The sequence below is a fragment of the Falco naumanni genome, chromosome 15 (genome assembly GCF_017639655.2).
Source record: "Falco naumanni isolate bFalNau1 chromosome 15, bFalNau1.pat, whole genome shotgun sequence".
NCBI lineage: Eukaryota > Metazoa > Chordata > Aves > Falconiformes > Falconidae > Falco > Falco naumanni.
The window spans coordinates 10,508,051-10,522,209 of record NC_054068.1 but is presented as its reverse complement, the minus strand read 5'-3'; the positions used below and the strand labels follow the sequence as shown (position 1 = coordinate 10,522,209).

Genomic DNA, 14,159 nt, shown 5'->3' with positions numbered 1-14,159 from the left:
CATGTGAAATGAAACAAAAGGACAGTTTGCATTACTATGTAGCTGTTCACAACCTGGAGTGAGGCGCTGCAATTTTACTAAAACTCAAATATAATGCGAGTAGCAATATAAATGTAATATCAGAGGTATAAACATTCTCTGCCTTACAGGCATGCAAACTGGGAGTAGTTCTGTTAAAGCCAGTCAGGTTTCACCAGTACTCTGTCTTTTTCTTAGGATAAGTGAGAAAATCTGGAGCGCCCCACTCTTACAGGCAGTATAGAATAACATGCTTGGATACTCAGTGTCTTTACTAAATGGTCACCTCTGCGTGCACGAGGGATTCAGAGAGGAAAACAGCTAATCCAAGGTATAAGGTAACATCTTGATTTTGTCAGGTTTATCTCTGTTTTTTTCTTGAAATGCTCCCTTTTTTATCTTTCTGACCTTTGAACACTACCAAAAGCACCGTCTGGTGATAAGGTACCTTGCAACACTTTCCTGCTGATGCTTGTATTGGAGTTCATTTACACACATCATGAAATTTATCATCGTCATCACTGCTAGATCAACGATATCACTGAAATTGCCTAAAAATCTTTCTGTTTGCAGAGGATGGGGGGTAAAACCAACTAAGCTGAACCTTAACTATAGCTATTAAAGTTTAAAAGTTAAGATAGTGTGAGGTTTACCAGGCAGAGGGTATCTCCACTCTGTCAGTGAAAAGAGGAAAAAAAATTGTAACTGATTTATTGAGTTCCTTTTGGAAGATTGATTTTTATCTGATAAAGGAGCTTCAAGGACGGTGTATGTAAAGGCAGCACAGAGATTTCAATTACACTCACCCATATCTTTAAAAATAATTATTGTGATAATCACATTCTCTTATCTGTTTTATTTTGACTGAATTGGCCGTAAAAATAAGTTTTAAGCGTTGTGGTAAGAAATGGAAAGAGCCAGCCACTAGATGGCAGTTTTAGGCAGCTTTTACAGCTGTGCAGCTTCAGTCCCTGTCCTGGATGTAAGGCCTGGCCTTCTCCCCGCCCTGACAACTGTGACCCTACTCCCAGCTAAGCCAAGTCTTGCTGCAGCAGCTAGATTCAGCTGGTGGTTTTCCTTCAACATTGTTTGTAGAAGATAAGGACAGCACATGTTTTAGAACTTGAATGAGCTTGATGGAGGAGGTTTGCTGCGTAAGGCTTGTGTGCAGAGAAAGATGGTTCAGAAAGACGACAGAGAAAATGAAGTTTCTGCAAATCCTCAAAAAGTACTGATGCTCAGCGTGGGTATTTGGCCCTGTGAATTGCCTTTGCGGGAGACATCTATACTAGAGGCACTAGCTAGAATACTGGTAGGAGATCAGGCAAACTGGTAACAGTGGCTCGATACCTATGGTCTTATAAAATACTGCACTTCAAACTGATGGTCGTGCCTGTATATGCAAGCACCGAAATGTAGCTCAGATCAAAAGTGAAATTATTAAATAAGGGAAGTTTGTACTGTTATAGTTAATATCTTCTGAGGGTCTCAAAGCATATTATAAATATAGTACACAGTCCTTGGGTTTGATTATACTCATCTCATGGACAACAACATAAAGTAATGGTAAAAGAAATAAAGAGTTCTTGCTACAAGGCTCTCAAGTTAACTGTGTTTCAACCAATATGTTAACAAGTCAAGAACCTATTATAAGGAATACAAATATAGTTCCATGTACCCCAGAATATTATTATGGGAGAACTTTACTAAATGAGAAAGAATCATCACTAAAGTTCTTTGTACTGCCCTTTCTGAAAATAACAGATTGTTCCCCACCCAAGGACTTAAAAGCACCGGTCAGTTTTATTGTTATTTTTGCTATGTTTTCCTGGTGGACTATATTTTCAGTTACAGGGAAAAGACAGTACTGCAAAGCTTAAATTAACTGAACACTATACCTTCATCATACTGATTGCATTATTCATTGAATATACAGTAAAATTTACTATTTCATGTAATATTTTATATTTCTTCTCAAAGTTTGCTTTTATAATCTCAAAATACATGAAGTACATTCAATGCTAGAATGTAGTTTATAAGTTTAAAACCATATAGAAATTTAAACCTTGTAGTTTTATATTGGATGACCAGGGTTCCAAGAAACAGTAGAGAATATAAAAACTTCCTTTCATATTTTGCTTCACCATGGTAAAAATAGATCATGTTCTTTAATCCAACAACTGAAAAACCATAAATAAGGTGAAATTATTTCTGAAGGAAGGTATAGTTCAGTTCCTTTCAGAAACTGAATACCTTGGCGGATTCAGCATTTAAAGCTCTTTACAATAACCTTGTGAACTAAACATTATCCTTCTGTTGCTCATGAATAAACCACCCTTAAAGAAGCTTAAGTACTGTGTTCAAGGTTACAGAATGGACACATTGTATGGGTAAATAAGATTTTAATTTTTTTAGCCTGGGTGGTTGTAGCTGGGGAAAACCTGAACAACGCTTTGGTATACAAGCCCTCTTTACCTTTTGCAAAACACTGAGTGAGCAGGAATCTACCTAGAATGAGAGAAAATACTGAAAATACTGATCAGTGACCAGCTCTGAGACAGTGGGTACCAACAGCAATACAGCAGCGCTTTGGTAGCTTGAGTAAGCTGTGTATGGTAAGTAATACTGGTTAAATTTTGATCAGGAAAGTATTTTAGTTTACCCCTAATAAAATGTATTTGGGCTATCAAAAACGTACATTTCTTTTGAAACACTTAACATTTTAAAATTAGTCTCTTCATATAGGTTTTAGTGTTAACAGGGACATATGATTCATGATAAGAATAATTTAACTCTACTGGGGAAGAAGTCATTCAAGATGCACAAACTGTATCAGCATTTGAATGAAAGGATTAAGCTGAAGGAGAAACTGTTAGTTCCAAAAGATGGGAAGAATTATGATATAGACTAAAAACAGAGGTAGGATTTTAGAATAGGGGGAAAAAAAACCAAAAAAAAAAAACCAGAAACTTGGGAGGACTAACTCTTACCTGTACTTAAATTATTCTACTATAGCATAATAGAAGTTTCTATGAAATGAAGGTAAAAAAATCAAAGCATTCCTTGATCTGAAATAGATGCATCATTTGAAGATCTTAAGCAGCATTTTTGTTAATGAAATTCCAAGAAAAACAGTGCTGTAAGTAGGGAGAGGTGAGTCTATTCAAAATAAAGGATGAAGAGACACACACTTGATTTTAAATTCTCATTTATTTGTCAAAGAAATTAAGATACATTAAATAGATTTTCTGCAATACCAGTTTGCATTACTAGTAAAGTTACATTCATAATAGGTAAAACCATTGCATTTTGCAATGATTGTTTCCTTTAGCATCTGCTGTGTCAGAATCTCACATCTCAAACAACACAGAATTAGCCCTCACAACATTTCTGTGAGGTAGGTCAGGATTGCGCTCATTTTATGAGAGGAAACTGAGGAATGGATAGTTTTAGGTCAGATTACCAGAAAAACCGTAGAAGAGTTGTGTCTAGAATTCTAGTCTTCCATTCCTTGTACAGTTCTCCACATCTAGTATCTTTCTCCCTTTCTGAAAAAGGAGAACTGCCCATAGTAGCTGTTCTTCCCACCCACCCCACCCCCAGCTTTTCTTTACATTGTACATCTTCGATTTCTCCATTTAAGCTGATGAAAATTGATAAACACCAGCAATTTCTATCTGAACTATACAGATAAAGTAGAACATTTGAACCCAGAACTAAGGTAGCTGAAAATACCCTGACTGAAGGTAGTTACAGGTAATATCACTGTATTTAGTACCAGAGACACAAGCCTGAGTTTTGTCACTCAGCTGCAGAAGCAGTAATACTAGCACACGGATTTTCTAAAGCAACTTTCTTTTCAAGAGGTAAAAGGCCTCAGGACTGATGAAACCGTGTATCTGCAGGGGGTATCTCTCACAGACTGCCGTAGGGAGGGGATGATTTGTGCAGCAGAGCACACTCAGTGTAGTCAAGGTCTAGCCATGTTACATCCCTCAAACAGATAGCTATTTTTTAGGGCAGACAACAAAGGAGGTCGTATTGCAGAGCAAATCACTTAATTGAGGTAGAATTTGAACAATTGAGAACCACAACACACATACCTGAATTGCTATGGATGTTCTTTTCAACAAAACTGACAAGGGCATTATAGTTTTGTATGCTGCATGGGCTAAAAGAACATGTCTGAACAACACGGTGCAATAAAATGACCTGCTTTTAAACACAGTATTTACATTTCTATTTAAATTACTTATAAAATAGAATCTTAAAACAGTAACCTTAGAATATATATCTGTAGTTTTCATACCAGTGCCTACTTGAGGCAAGAAAAGAACTTTTCATGTGTACTGTGTGTACCAACAGACAGCAAGAATACAATGAAAGCAATCTTTAAATCAGACAGAGCTCAGCAAATGCCAACAAGAGATCGGTAAGGAAAAATTAAGTCCAAAGTGTCCCAAATTCTTGACTACCATTTTATCATGTATCACGTGAGACAATTAGAAGTTGTGGCCATCAGTACTAGTAGATCACTACATAATTTCCCATTTTATATTAAGTGGGATTTTGATTTTATCTTAATTTTTAGAGTTACACGCCTTGGAGAACACTCTAGTTTACTTAACTATCCCTTACGTTAAAAAGCACTAGTTAAAAAGATCCCATTTCTCAAAAGAATGAGCAATTAAAAAAATACAAAATTAGAAGATTGTCTCCCTCCAAGCAGAGTATTCATGGAAATGGCTATTATCTGTCAGTTCCATGAGTGATCTGATGACCAGAGTTTCTGTTTATAGTATCTCAGATGCGGAAGCTCTTGGATCTTAGGGCCGTTACCGTTTTTCTTCAGGCCTTGAAGGAAGCTTGGACTATTCGCCCCTTAAGAGGCTGAGGGGGGCGAAAATTATTCACCATTTGGATCCTCTGGTCTTCCTCACTGGTGAAGAGGAGCATGCGGAATTTCTCCAGCTGTAAATTCAGGTGAAAACTTACTGCTTAAGAGAACAATCAATACTAAAAAAGGGCCAAAAGGAAGTATTCAATACATTTTAATCTGTTAATAGAACAGGTTCAAGCAAAGATCCTAGAAATCATTAACAGAAAAATACAGAAACCTGATTATTGAAAAGGCTTATTATTATTCACAGGTTAATGGCCTTTTGACTTAGCCCCATTGCAAGTCAGAACAGTCACTGGCTGTTTATCCAGTGTTGAATCCTACAAGAACTGAAGGAGTATGAAAAGTTTACCTGTTTCTCAGAAATTCTGATGGGTTCTTTCAGCACTATCCATGTTACACTCTCATTAAGGGGTGGTGTTGTCAAAGAACCAAGGTATGTCCAATAATCTAGACTCAAAGGCAGGAGACATTTGGGGTTGAAGTTTCTGAATTGAGCTTTTGTTCCCTGTGGGGAAAAAAACAAAACAACTTGAAATGTGTCTTTTTACTTCTAATTGTAAGTTTAAAAGACTTTGAAAGAGAAAAAAATGCTAAAATAGTATTAAAAAGTAGGGCAAAGGGAAAAGTCTTTAAAGGTTTAGCTGCCTTATAACAACTGTTATCCAAGAGTAGCATGGCAAATGTGATGTCTGCTGCTGGCTTCCTGCACTTTGAGTTCTTGCCCCATTGCCTCTACCAAAGTTCAGTTCTTGTCACAAAAGATCTAAAAATAACGCAGGACGTGTATTCTGTATACAGTGCTCAGTGCACGCTACAGATAATATGTAGAATTCCTTGTCTCATTGCTTGCTGTTTTCTATTCTTCCCATCTATTTCAGTAGAAAACTTAAACTATTGAAAACTTGGCCTCAAACAGTTATTGTCTGCTAGGACAAATATTGGCTTTGAAGAAATCAAATGTTCAAGTCTAAAATTACAGGAATGTGAATCAACCAAGAGACCAGTAGAAACAGAAGGAGGTGCTGTCTGCAGTAGTGATTGCCTTATGGTGCAAGATTTTTCAGCCTGTAAGAGTATCTGAAAGGTACTTAGTCGCTCAGAAAACAGTCTAATTGTCTGTAAAATTGCTTACAAGGAACAGAATGAGCAGCGTATCCCCAGTGGCAAACCTGCAGACCTTCTATCACTACAACTAAGGGATAACCATTTCTTTCCTGCAAGTGGAAGAAATCACTTAGATATCGAAGCATCATTTAGTGTGTCTGCAGCCTACATACTGCTGTGTAACTGCCTTCTTTTCCCATCTTTCACAAGCCTTTACTGAGGAGTGAGAAATAAAATGCCCACTCAGGTATTAGATACGCTTTATTTTGCATATTAGTACTTGTGCATGCTCTAGAATACATTAACCTCATGTAAATCCAGAAAGGGCAACATTTGCAGTGGTCCAATGAGTCTGCACTTGAGAAAGTACAGCAGGTATCAATGTCCAGCAAAGCTCTTTGATACATCTGGTAAAAGACAACCTTGAGGCATCACTGTAAGAAGAAACTAGCTCAGGACCTCATTAAGATTGTCCCCTGACAGAGCTTTGCAGCAGAAGATAGCCAGCCAGCTTTGGTTTGTTCAAGGCTATGCTCAATGGGAAAGGGTCATGAGCCTGCAGGGTCATGGAGCTTTTGATTTTAGGTACTCTGGGCAAAGCAGAAACTCTGAATGGCCAGTGTGGTCAGCACAGCCTTGGGAGGCACCTGGAATTGGACAAGTAAGATGGACCTTGGAGGGGAAGAGGAGAATACAAGTACAGCAATGTTCTAATGACAGGAGGATTTGTAGTGGGTGATTTTCCATTTTTGTCTCAAACTTGTACACGAGCTTGTTTTTTAAAGGATATCCCAGAAACAATTAAAAAGAGTTAAGCTCTTTAACTTACTTTAAATTTTACCATGTACAAAGCATCAGTCAGCCTGTTCATACTGGCAAGTTCTTTCCCAATCTAAAACAATGGAGCAGACAGGTTAAATAAGAATGACAATAATTACAACTTGAATAGCCGTTTCCTTATCTGAATCTCAACATTCCTACTGAAGTAAGTTTAACAGCAATTTGCAGTGAGTTACTGCTTCCAATAAGTCATCTGTTTTCCTTAAGCACATCTTAAATATGCGGCTTGATTCTCCAACACTTGACAGCATTTTCATCATGTAAACATGCTATTTTTATGATTCTTACCTCCAAGAAAACAGCAACTACTGCCAAGCCATCTGGAGCTGCTGCTGCTTCTCCAAATGTTGCATATTTTCTGGCATTCCAGTGAACTAAGTGGAGCTTTAAGGAAAAATAAATAAGAATTAAACAGATTAGTGATAGGAGATATGGACAAAGGTGGTTTCATGTTAACAGGCACTAACAGCCATTCATAACAGAATGTAGGTTTTGTTCTAAAGGATCTTTGGAAAGATGAGCAAATTGAGTTTTGGACCAGTCCATAAGCACGGGCAGACACCACACAGTTTTCATGTATCAGCCTGCATTGGGCTTGTGTGGCTGTGTGGAGGGCTGTGTTCGCGGGGGCACAGGGTGGCTTCTGTGGGAAGGTGCCAGCAGCTTCCCCCGTGCCCGATGGAGCCGATGCCAGCCGGCTCCCAGACGGACCCGCTGCTGGCCAAGGCCGAGCCCGGCAGCGACGCTGGCAGCGCCTCTGGGATAACGGGTTTCAAAAGGGGGAAAGTTCCTGCGCAAGAGCAGCTGCAGGGGGAGAGGGGAGGGAGCCCGTGGGAGAGCAACAGCCCTGCAGCCCCCCAGGCCAGGGCAGGAGGGGGCCGGGGGGGCTCCAGGCACCGGAGCCCGTGGGGAAGCCCCCGGCGAGGCAGGCTGTGCCCCCAGCCCCGGGGGGTAACGGGGAGCAGACCCCCACCCGCAGCCCCTGGGACCCCAGGCCGGGGCTGGGGCAGCGTGTGAGGGGCGGGAGCGGCAGCGACAGCGTGTGCGGGACTGACCCCAGCCCCATTCCCCGTCCCCCTGCCCCGCCGCGGGGAGGAGGGAGAGACATCGGGAGCGAAGCTGAGCCTGGGGAGGGGGGAGGGGAGGGGGGAAGCTGTTCTTAACACTCGGGTTAGTTCTCGTTACCCTAATCCCGTTTGATTGGTAACAAATTCAGCTGATCTCCCCGAGTCGAGTCCGCTCTGCCCGTGCCGCTGTGTGGCGAGTGATCTCCCTGCCCTTGGCTCGACCCACCAGCCTTTCGCCTTTCCTTGCATTTTCTCTCCCCTGGCTGGATGAGGAGGGGGGTGACAGAGCCGCTTTGGTGGGCACCTGGCCCCCACCAGGCTCAGCCCACCACACAGCCTTAATTTGAAACAAATTGGGCATTAACCCACGACTTCCCTAGCAGCATCCCATGCAGCACTATGCTCCAGCACGCGCTGGATGCTATGCTACTGCAGTATTTGGGATAGACTGTGCTGCGAAAGGCCTGAGCCTTGTCCGAGCTTCGCAGAACTTCCTCAGGAGCCCCCAGATGAAGCCATTTCTAAGCTGTGGATGGCACCAGCTCATTAAAGTCTGTGCTGACCTAACTATGGTGGGTAAGCAATCAGAATCCTTACTGGCATCCAGTCCCCACTGCAGATGAGGTCATTTGTCAACATCATTTGCATGAATTAATCCCACCTGTAAAAACACGTCATTACCTCACAGGGAAAAGATTTGCCATCAACTGTATGCTCTGATCCCTCGCTGTGCTTAGTCCCCCAGTGAAAGTGAAACTGCTTTAGGCGAAATGGATTCTCAAAGGGACCACCGCTGACAGCTAGGCAAGGGGAAAAAAGAAATAAATAAGAAGAAAAGAGGGAAAAGCCAAAGCATTCCAGCTTTTTAGCTTCCTGTTAGTAAAACTAACCGCTGTTGGCCCAACAGTGAAGAAAAGCCAGCAGCCTCTCCCAGTTGCCAACATGAAAGAGATGCATCATCCAAACATTTAGAAGGGTTGGATTTCTTCATGAGAAGCACCTGAATTCATGTAAAAATATAAGTTAAAAACACTGAGTGGCTACTTGTACAGAATTCTGTAGCTTTTTTGAAGGAGAATTTGACATATGAAGATGTGGTAGCCATTGTTAGAGTTATACTTTTCCTATTAAACACAATAAATCCCTGTTGAATATTAAAAAATATCACAATTTGAAACTTGTGTACCTAAAACACTTTTGACAGTGCTACTTGAGATTTTGTGAGAAAGAATGTAGATACCTTCAACATCAGGTAGACACTACAGCTAAGTATTTCCTCTTTAGTGTATTTTTACTTCCAGTGGAGGTTATCTATATTCTGTTTCCTCCAAATACCTGATCCTATAGAAAAGGTAATATAATAGCTTGTACTTTACATGACACCATTCAGAATCTCAAATCACCTTATAAAGGTGAGGAAATACTACAGAGAACTTCATACATCATTTAGAAATAACACCTAAGAACAGATGAATGTTTAAGATGCCACCTATAAAAGATACTTTACCAACACCACCAGTAATTCTTCTGTACTTTTATATGGCACTAAATCAAATAAATTCTGCTCAGACATGAAAACCTGATAAAATTATTATAGTAAGAGAATTAAAATTACATTTAGTATCAGTAAAGCACTTATCCTCTGTGTAGTCCGTAACATTTTATTTAAAAGAATTAAAGCTGGGACTGACAGTGCTACCACAGATGGCCTTTACACAGGAAACTTGCCATGCCAAAGCAAAGGTTTTAGTATTAATTAAGAATATAACTATCTCCTAGTATGTTCTTCTGAACTTCGCAATGGAATGCAACACCTGTCTCAAATATTATTTCAAGAAATCTAGCTATCGTGGGCTACTGTCAAAATTCTGTTATGCCATTTATGCAGAGCTGTGAGTCACTAGATCTGTTTCAACACAACTAAAAACACTTTAAACCATGTTTTCCACTGCTAGCAGTCATCTTCCTTGAAAGTGTTATTAAAACAAGGCATGTGCTTTGTGTAGAAAGGGGATAGATCTCCATTCCTGCAAGTGCTCTGAGCCTATCTTTCTAAATACAGAGTAATAGATGATGATCTTAAACTTCTGAAGCTGAATAAAAGTTCACTGTTACATAGATACAGTTCAGCTTAGAATTGTGCAGAAATAGTTAGCAAGTTAAGAAAATACCTGCAGGTATATTTTACAAATATTCTTTGTAGGGTGGCATGCTTAATGGATCTGTGTAGTAAGATTTTGGAAAATACATATCCAGCCTTCTTTTCAAATCTGGTTAAGATGCTTGAAAACCTGAACTGTTCAGTTGGGCAGTTTTAAGTTCATTCCAGAAGAGAAATTGTAAGATGAAATGGCTAGAATTTTAGCCCCCAGCCCTTATTTCAAAGGATTACCAGCACAGACAAGTCACTTCACAGAACAAGTAACTTGTTTTGACTACCTAGGACCAATATCCTGTTTAGCTAGAATCAATAAACACACATAAATGGAAGATGAAATCATCTGATAGCTTTGAAAATTGTTCAGAGGGGGTTTTTAAATGCACTCTTTCCATTTATCAGTTACTTTACCATCTCTATTTGAATGTTCTGACCCTACACCCCAGACATAGAAGCATAGAAGTAGAATTAACAGAAGTAATCAATCACTTAAAGCATTAGTATTCTTTGCCAAGGACTAAGAGGCAAGAAAAATAAACAGCTGCAGATAGTCCAACATCCACAAGCTGCTACCAACTCAGAACTAGCTGAAGATTCTATAATTTTGGAAAAAACTGAACCACTGTGAGGCAGGGAGGAGAGAAGAAAATGATGCAAGGTAACAGTGACTGCTCCAGGTACAACTTGGTGTAGTGACTATGATTATGACGATTACGCTGTATGACCTAATCTCCGCTAATCCTCTTCTCTTCCCTACCCCTGTGGATGGAAACTGGGCAGTGAGCCAGACAGAACTGGCATAGTGTGTTAGCATCTTTGATTTGGATGATCATGGAAACGGGCAGTAAGGAGCATACACACCTCCTCTGCAGGCTGGATGTGGTCTAGAAGTGCTGGAGAGATGCATGGATGCCCTGTCTAGCAAACTGACAATCCCAATTGAAAAGGGAAGCACTGCAAGCAAACTTCTGATTGTCCCCGATGCAAGAGCTTTTCCTAACAGAGAAACACTGTTCTGCTGTGCAGCGCTGCCGCGCTAGAGACTCTACTGAAGACAGGAAACGCGAGGCTCAATTATGCATCATATAGCGTACAGCATGTACTTAATTGTTTCCCCTCACTAAGTCACAAAACTGTATTCTGAGTTAGTTGGCTGTGTGTTAGTCTCACCTGCCTTGTCATCAGTATCTTCAAACTCAACCATAACTGAATGGCCGTTGTTGGAGATGCTGAGAGACGTACATGAGTCATAGGAGATAATAAGTGGCTTCAGCTTAGGGTCATAAACTGCTTTTGCAGGAACTATGTCAATAGGTGATTGGCGGTTCCCTTGGGCAACAGGATAAGATTTGTGCCACTCTGAAGGTCCTTCAAAAAGAAAGAAAGGAAAGCACCATTATTTTCTTCCTACTATACCCAAAATAATCATTACAGGTTTTCATGAGGCTTGGAGTAAAGCTTGATGAGCAGGAGTGGCTTGAAATATTTGGTATCTGAGAAGTTCATTTAAATTCTATGCTGGTGTGTTTTTATTAGCACAGACAGGCTGCAACAAGATGGGGGGGGAATTCAAATGTCTTGTACGAAACACTGAGGGAAGCACAGCACATCAACAGACTGCTGTATCTGCAGTTACTTGTGCCACTGATTTTCCGCAGAGTTTGAAATTACATTGCAAAGGTATCTGAAGACCTTCCAAGGTGGGTGCAGTGTGAACATACTTGCATGCACACATACACTCCCCCAAAGAAACAGCATTTAATTCTTCCTGGGGAAGATGGTGTAAAAGCTCCAGTGATTCAAATTAGATGCAGATGACTCAATCTCTTAGATACTGACTATGCAGTTATTTTTAAAACCATTTTATGATTGCAGTAAATCTTTGAGGCAGCTTCATTCTTCACTCATGCCCATTATGGTATCTCTACCCTGAGCAAAGGGTACAGTGCAATAATTAACATTTTTGGACTTCCTGACCTCAACAGAGTGGGGAGAAAGACAAATTTAATAGCACAGCTCTCTGCTGCCAGAGTTGGAATATTGTCATGCTGCTTGAGATAACAAAACCTTATCTGCATCAAAGAATTACTTATGACTTCTTTTTCTACTTTGGTATGGTGGTGCAAGAAGCAATTAAATTCTTGTACTGCTTACGTTGATGAATTATTAACAGTAACAATTTTACTTTAAGATTCCCCGCAAGCACATTTCTAATTGTAGCATTCTCACATACTTTGACAAATGGAAACTTTGTTAATCAAGCACAGGTATTTACCCTCCTTGAGTTTATGTAACAAAACAGTCATCTATTATACTCTTTCCTTTGGAATTTTCTGAAAAGCTAAGCTTATAAAAGAATATCTTTTCTCAGCCTGCCTATAAAGCAGATTTAGGATGTAAATGCTGTTACACAAGCTTAGGCAATATAATTTGTCTTACAAGCTCTGTAAGAGTATACATGGCTTTGTTACTACTACCTATATGCCCAAATGCGTAACTATCTGCTAGCACTAGCCAGCTTCACTTAGCATTGAAGTTGCTGTTAATGGAGCGACTGGCTCCTGAAGGTTACACAAAATACTTGTTGGACACTCAGGAGCTAAAATAACTGCTGTCAAAGGAGAGAGGCTCCTGAAAGTTATGCAAAAGACAGTCTTATTGGGCAACACAAGTCACTCATCCAGCCTTCCCTGTAAAGGATACAGGTACTATAAAACACTGTTGTAGGAATCTTTCAGTAGCTTCACATATCCTCTCGCTCTGTGACACACATTCTTGGAGGTGGGAAGCCAAGGAGGATGACTAAATTAAAAACTGTCAAATCAGAAAGCATAAGTTGTTCTGTAAGAGGTCTCTGATACTGATCTGTACAATTTATTGATGTTCTAGAAATATGCAGCATATAACTTATTTTATTCACTTCTATGGAAGCCTAGATATCACATTTCAACTGCTACACAGGATCAGAAGATGTATTACTGCTCTGTTAAATCTTTGCTTTAAAGAATCGCTTCTGGAGAGACAGACACAGTTAATCCTTTTCGTAACAGCTTTTTGGAAGAGGACCCATCTGTATTATCTGCAGCCTGAAAAAAACCCTCTCAGTACTGCTTCCCTCAGTCCAGGAACACTGATTGCGACAACGAAAGGCAGCAGCCGTAAGTTTGTGCATCTTTTGGTGCCACTTTCTGGGTGCTACTTATTATCAGTAAAGTAATTAATTACCTGCTATATATATATATATTTGATGCTTGCAGACATCAAAACGCAGGCAGCTCTGCAGGGCTCAGACAACAGTTCTAGAAAGAAAATGAGTGGGGGAAGACAGAGAGATGCAGCACGGAAATGCTATAACCTACCGTCATCCTGCCCATATCCCCAACTGTGGTGGCCAGTCATTATAGGGGAGCTGCACCCTGCTTTGCTCTCAGCTCTTTGATCAGGGCACTGCTGCTTACCTGCATTTATAATGGCTCACCGTGGGATCGGGTCAGCCCCTTAAAGATACAGAGCAACCAAAGCAATTCCCGCAGGACAGGGAACGCACCCGCGCTCCTCCTGCTCCCAGCTTTGCTGCTGCTGCTGCTGCTGCTCACTGATTGCTAATTCAGCACAGGAGAAGGAAAATGTAAAACTGAGAAAACTGAAGTCCCAGGACTTAGACAGGAACCAGGACTGTCCAGGTGGCATGTGGATCAAATTTAGGAAAAAGTAGTATTACTTTGCCATTCTGCATCACAAGGAAGCAAGAGCTGTAACCTGCTCTGAGCACCAGGGCACAGTGATGTGTGCAGATTGCAGCGGGAACTGCCCTTCTGGCTTCTGTGTGCTGCAGGGAGAAACATCACTGCCTCTTCTCTTAAACGCTCCCTCCAGCTGCAAAAAATGAATATTTCGACCTCATTTGTAATTCAGACTTCAGAATCAGTGCTTTGATGAGATGGAGAACATTCTCACCTCAGAAAAAAATGACCTGTGCTACTTTTAAACAAGGTAAAAGTCACATCAATTAAGGATAAATTAGTAATCAGGTATTTTTTTCTTTTTAACTCTAAAGAAACTTTTTAAA

The 14,159-nt window shown here is 40.4% G+C and overlaps 1 protein-coding gene across 2 annotated transcripts; it reads right to left on the bottom strand.

The window, feature by feature from the left end:
- Window positions 1-3,213: 3,213 nt before the first annotated feature.
- CA7 (carbonic anhydrase 7) lies at window positions 3,214-13,520 on the bottom strand. Of its 2 annotated transcripts, XM_040615818.1 has the most exons (7): window positions 13,450-13,520; window positions 11,261-11,458; window positions 8,614-8,732; window positions 7,154-7,249; window positions 6,855-6,917; window positions 5,271-5,426; window positions 3,214-4,989 (listed from the first exon to the last, which is right to left on the bottom strand). In XM_040615818.1, the coding sequence occupies exons 1-7, from the start codon at window positions 13,487-13,489 to the stop codon at window positions 4,867-4,869; spliced, it is 795 nt and encodes a 264-aa protein (XP_040471752.1). In that variant the 5' UTR covers window positions 13,490-13,520; the 3' UTR covers window positions 3,214-4,866. The 2 variants fall into 2 exon arrangements, with proteins under 2 accessions (XP_040471752.1, XP_040471753.1); XM_040615819.1 differs by lacking the exon at window positions 6,855-6,917 and having other exon boundaries at window positions 13,450-13,514.
- Window positions 13,521-14,159: the final 639 nt, after the last annotated feature.

What these genes read in the sequence shown, in the direction of transcription:
- CA7 (XM_040615818.1), bottom strand. Translation starts at nt 13,489, where the DNA reads ATGACTGGCCACCACAGTTGGGGATATGGGCAGGATGACG. An exon ending in GCAAATCTTTTCCCTGTGAG is followed by an intron (nt 7,250 to 8,613) that starts GTAATGACGTGT and finishes TTTTCCTTAAAG; the next exon opens with CTCCACTTAGTTCACTGGAA. An exon ending in TCAGAATTTCTGAGAAACAG is followed by an intron (nt 4,990 to 5,270) that starts GTAAACTTTTCA and finishes CTGAATTTACAG; the next exon opens with CTGGAGAAATTCCGCATGCT.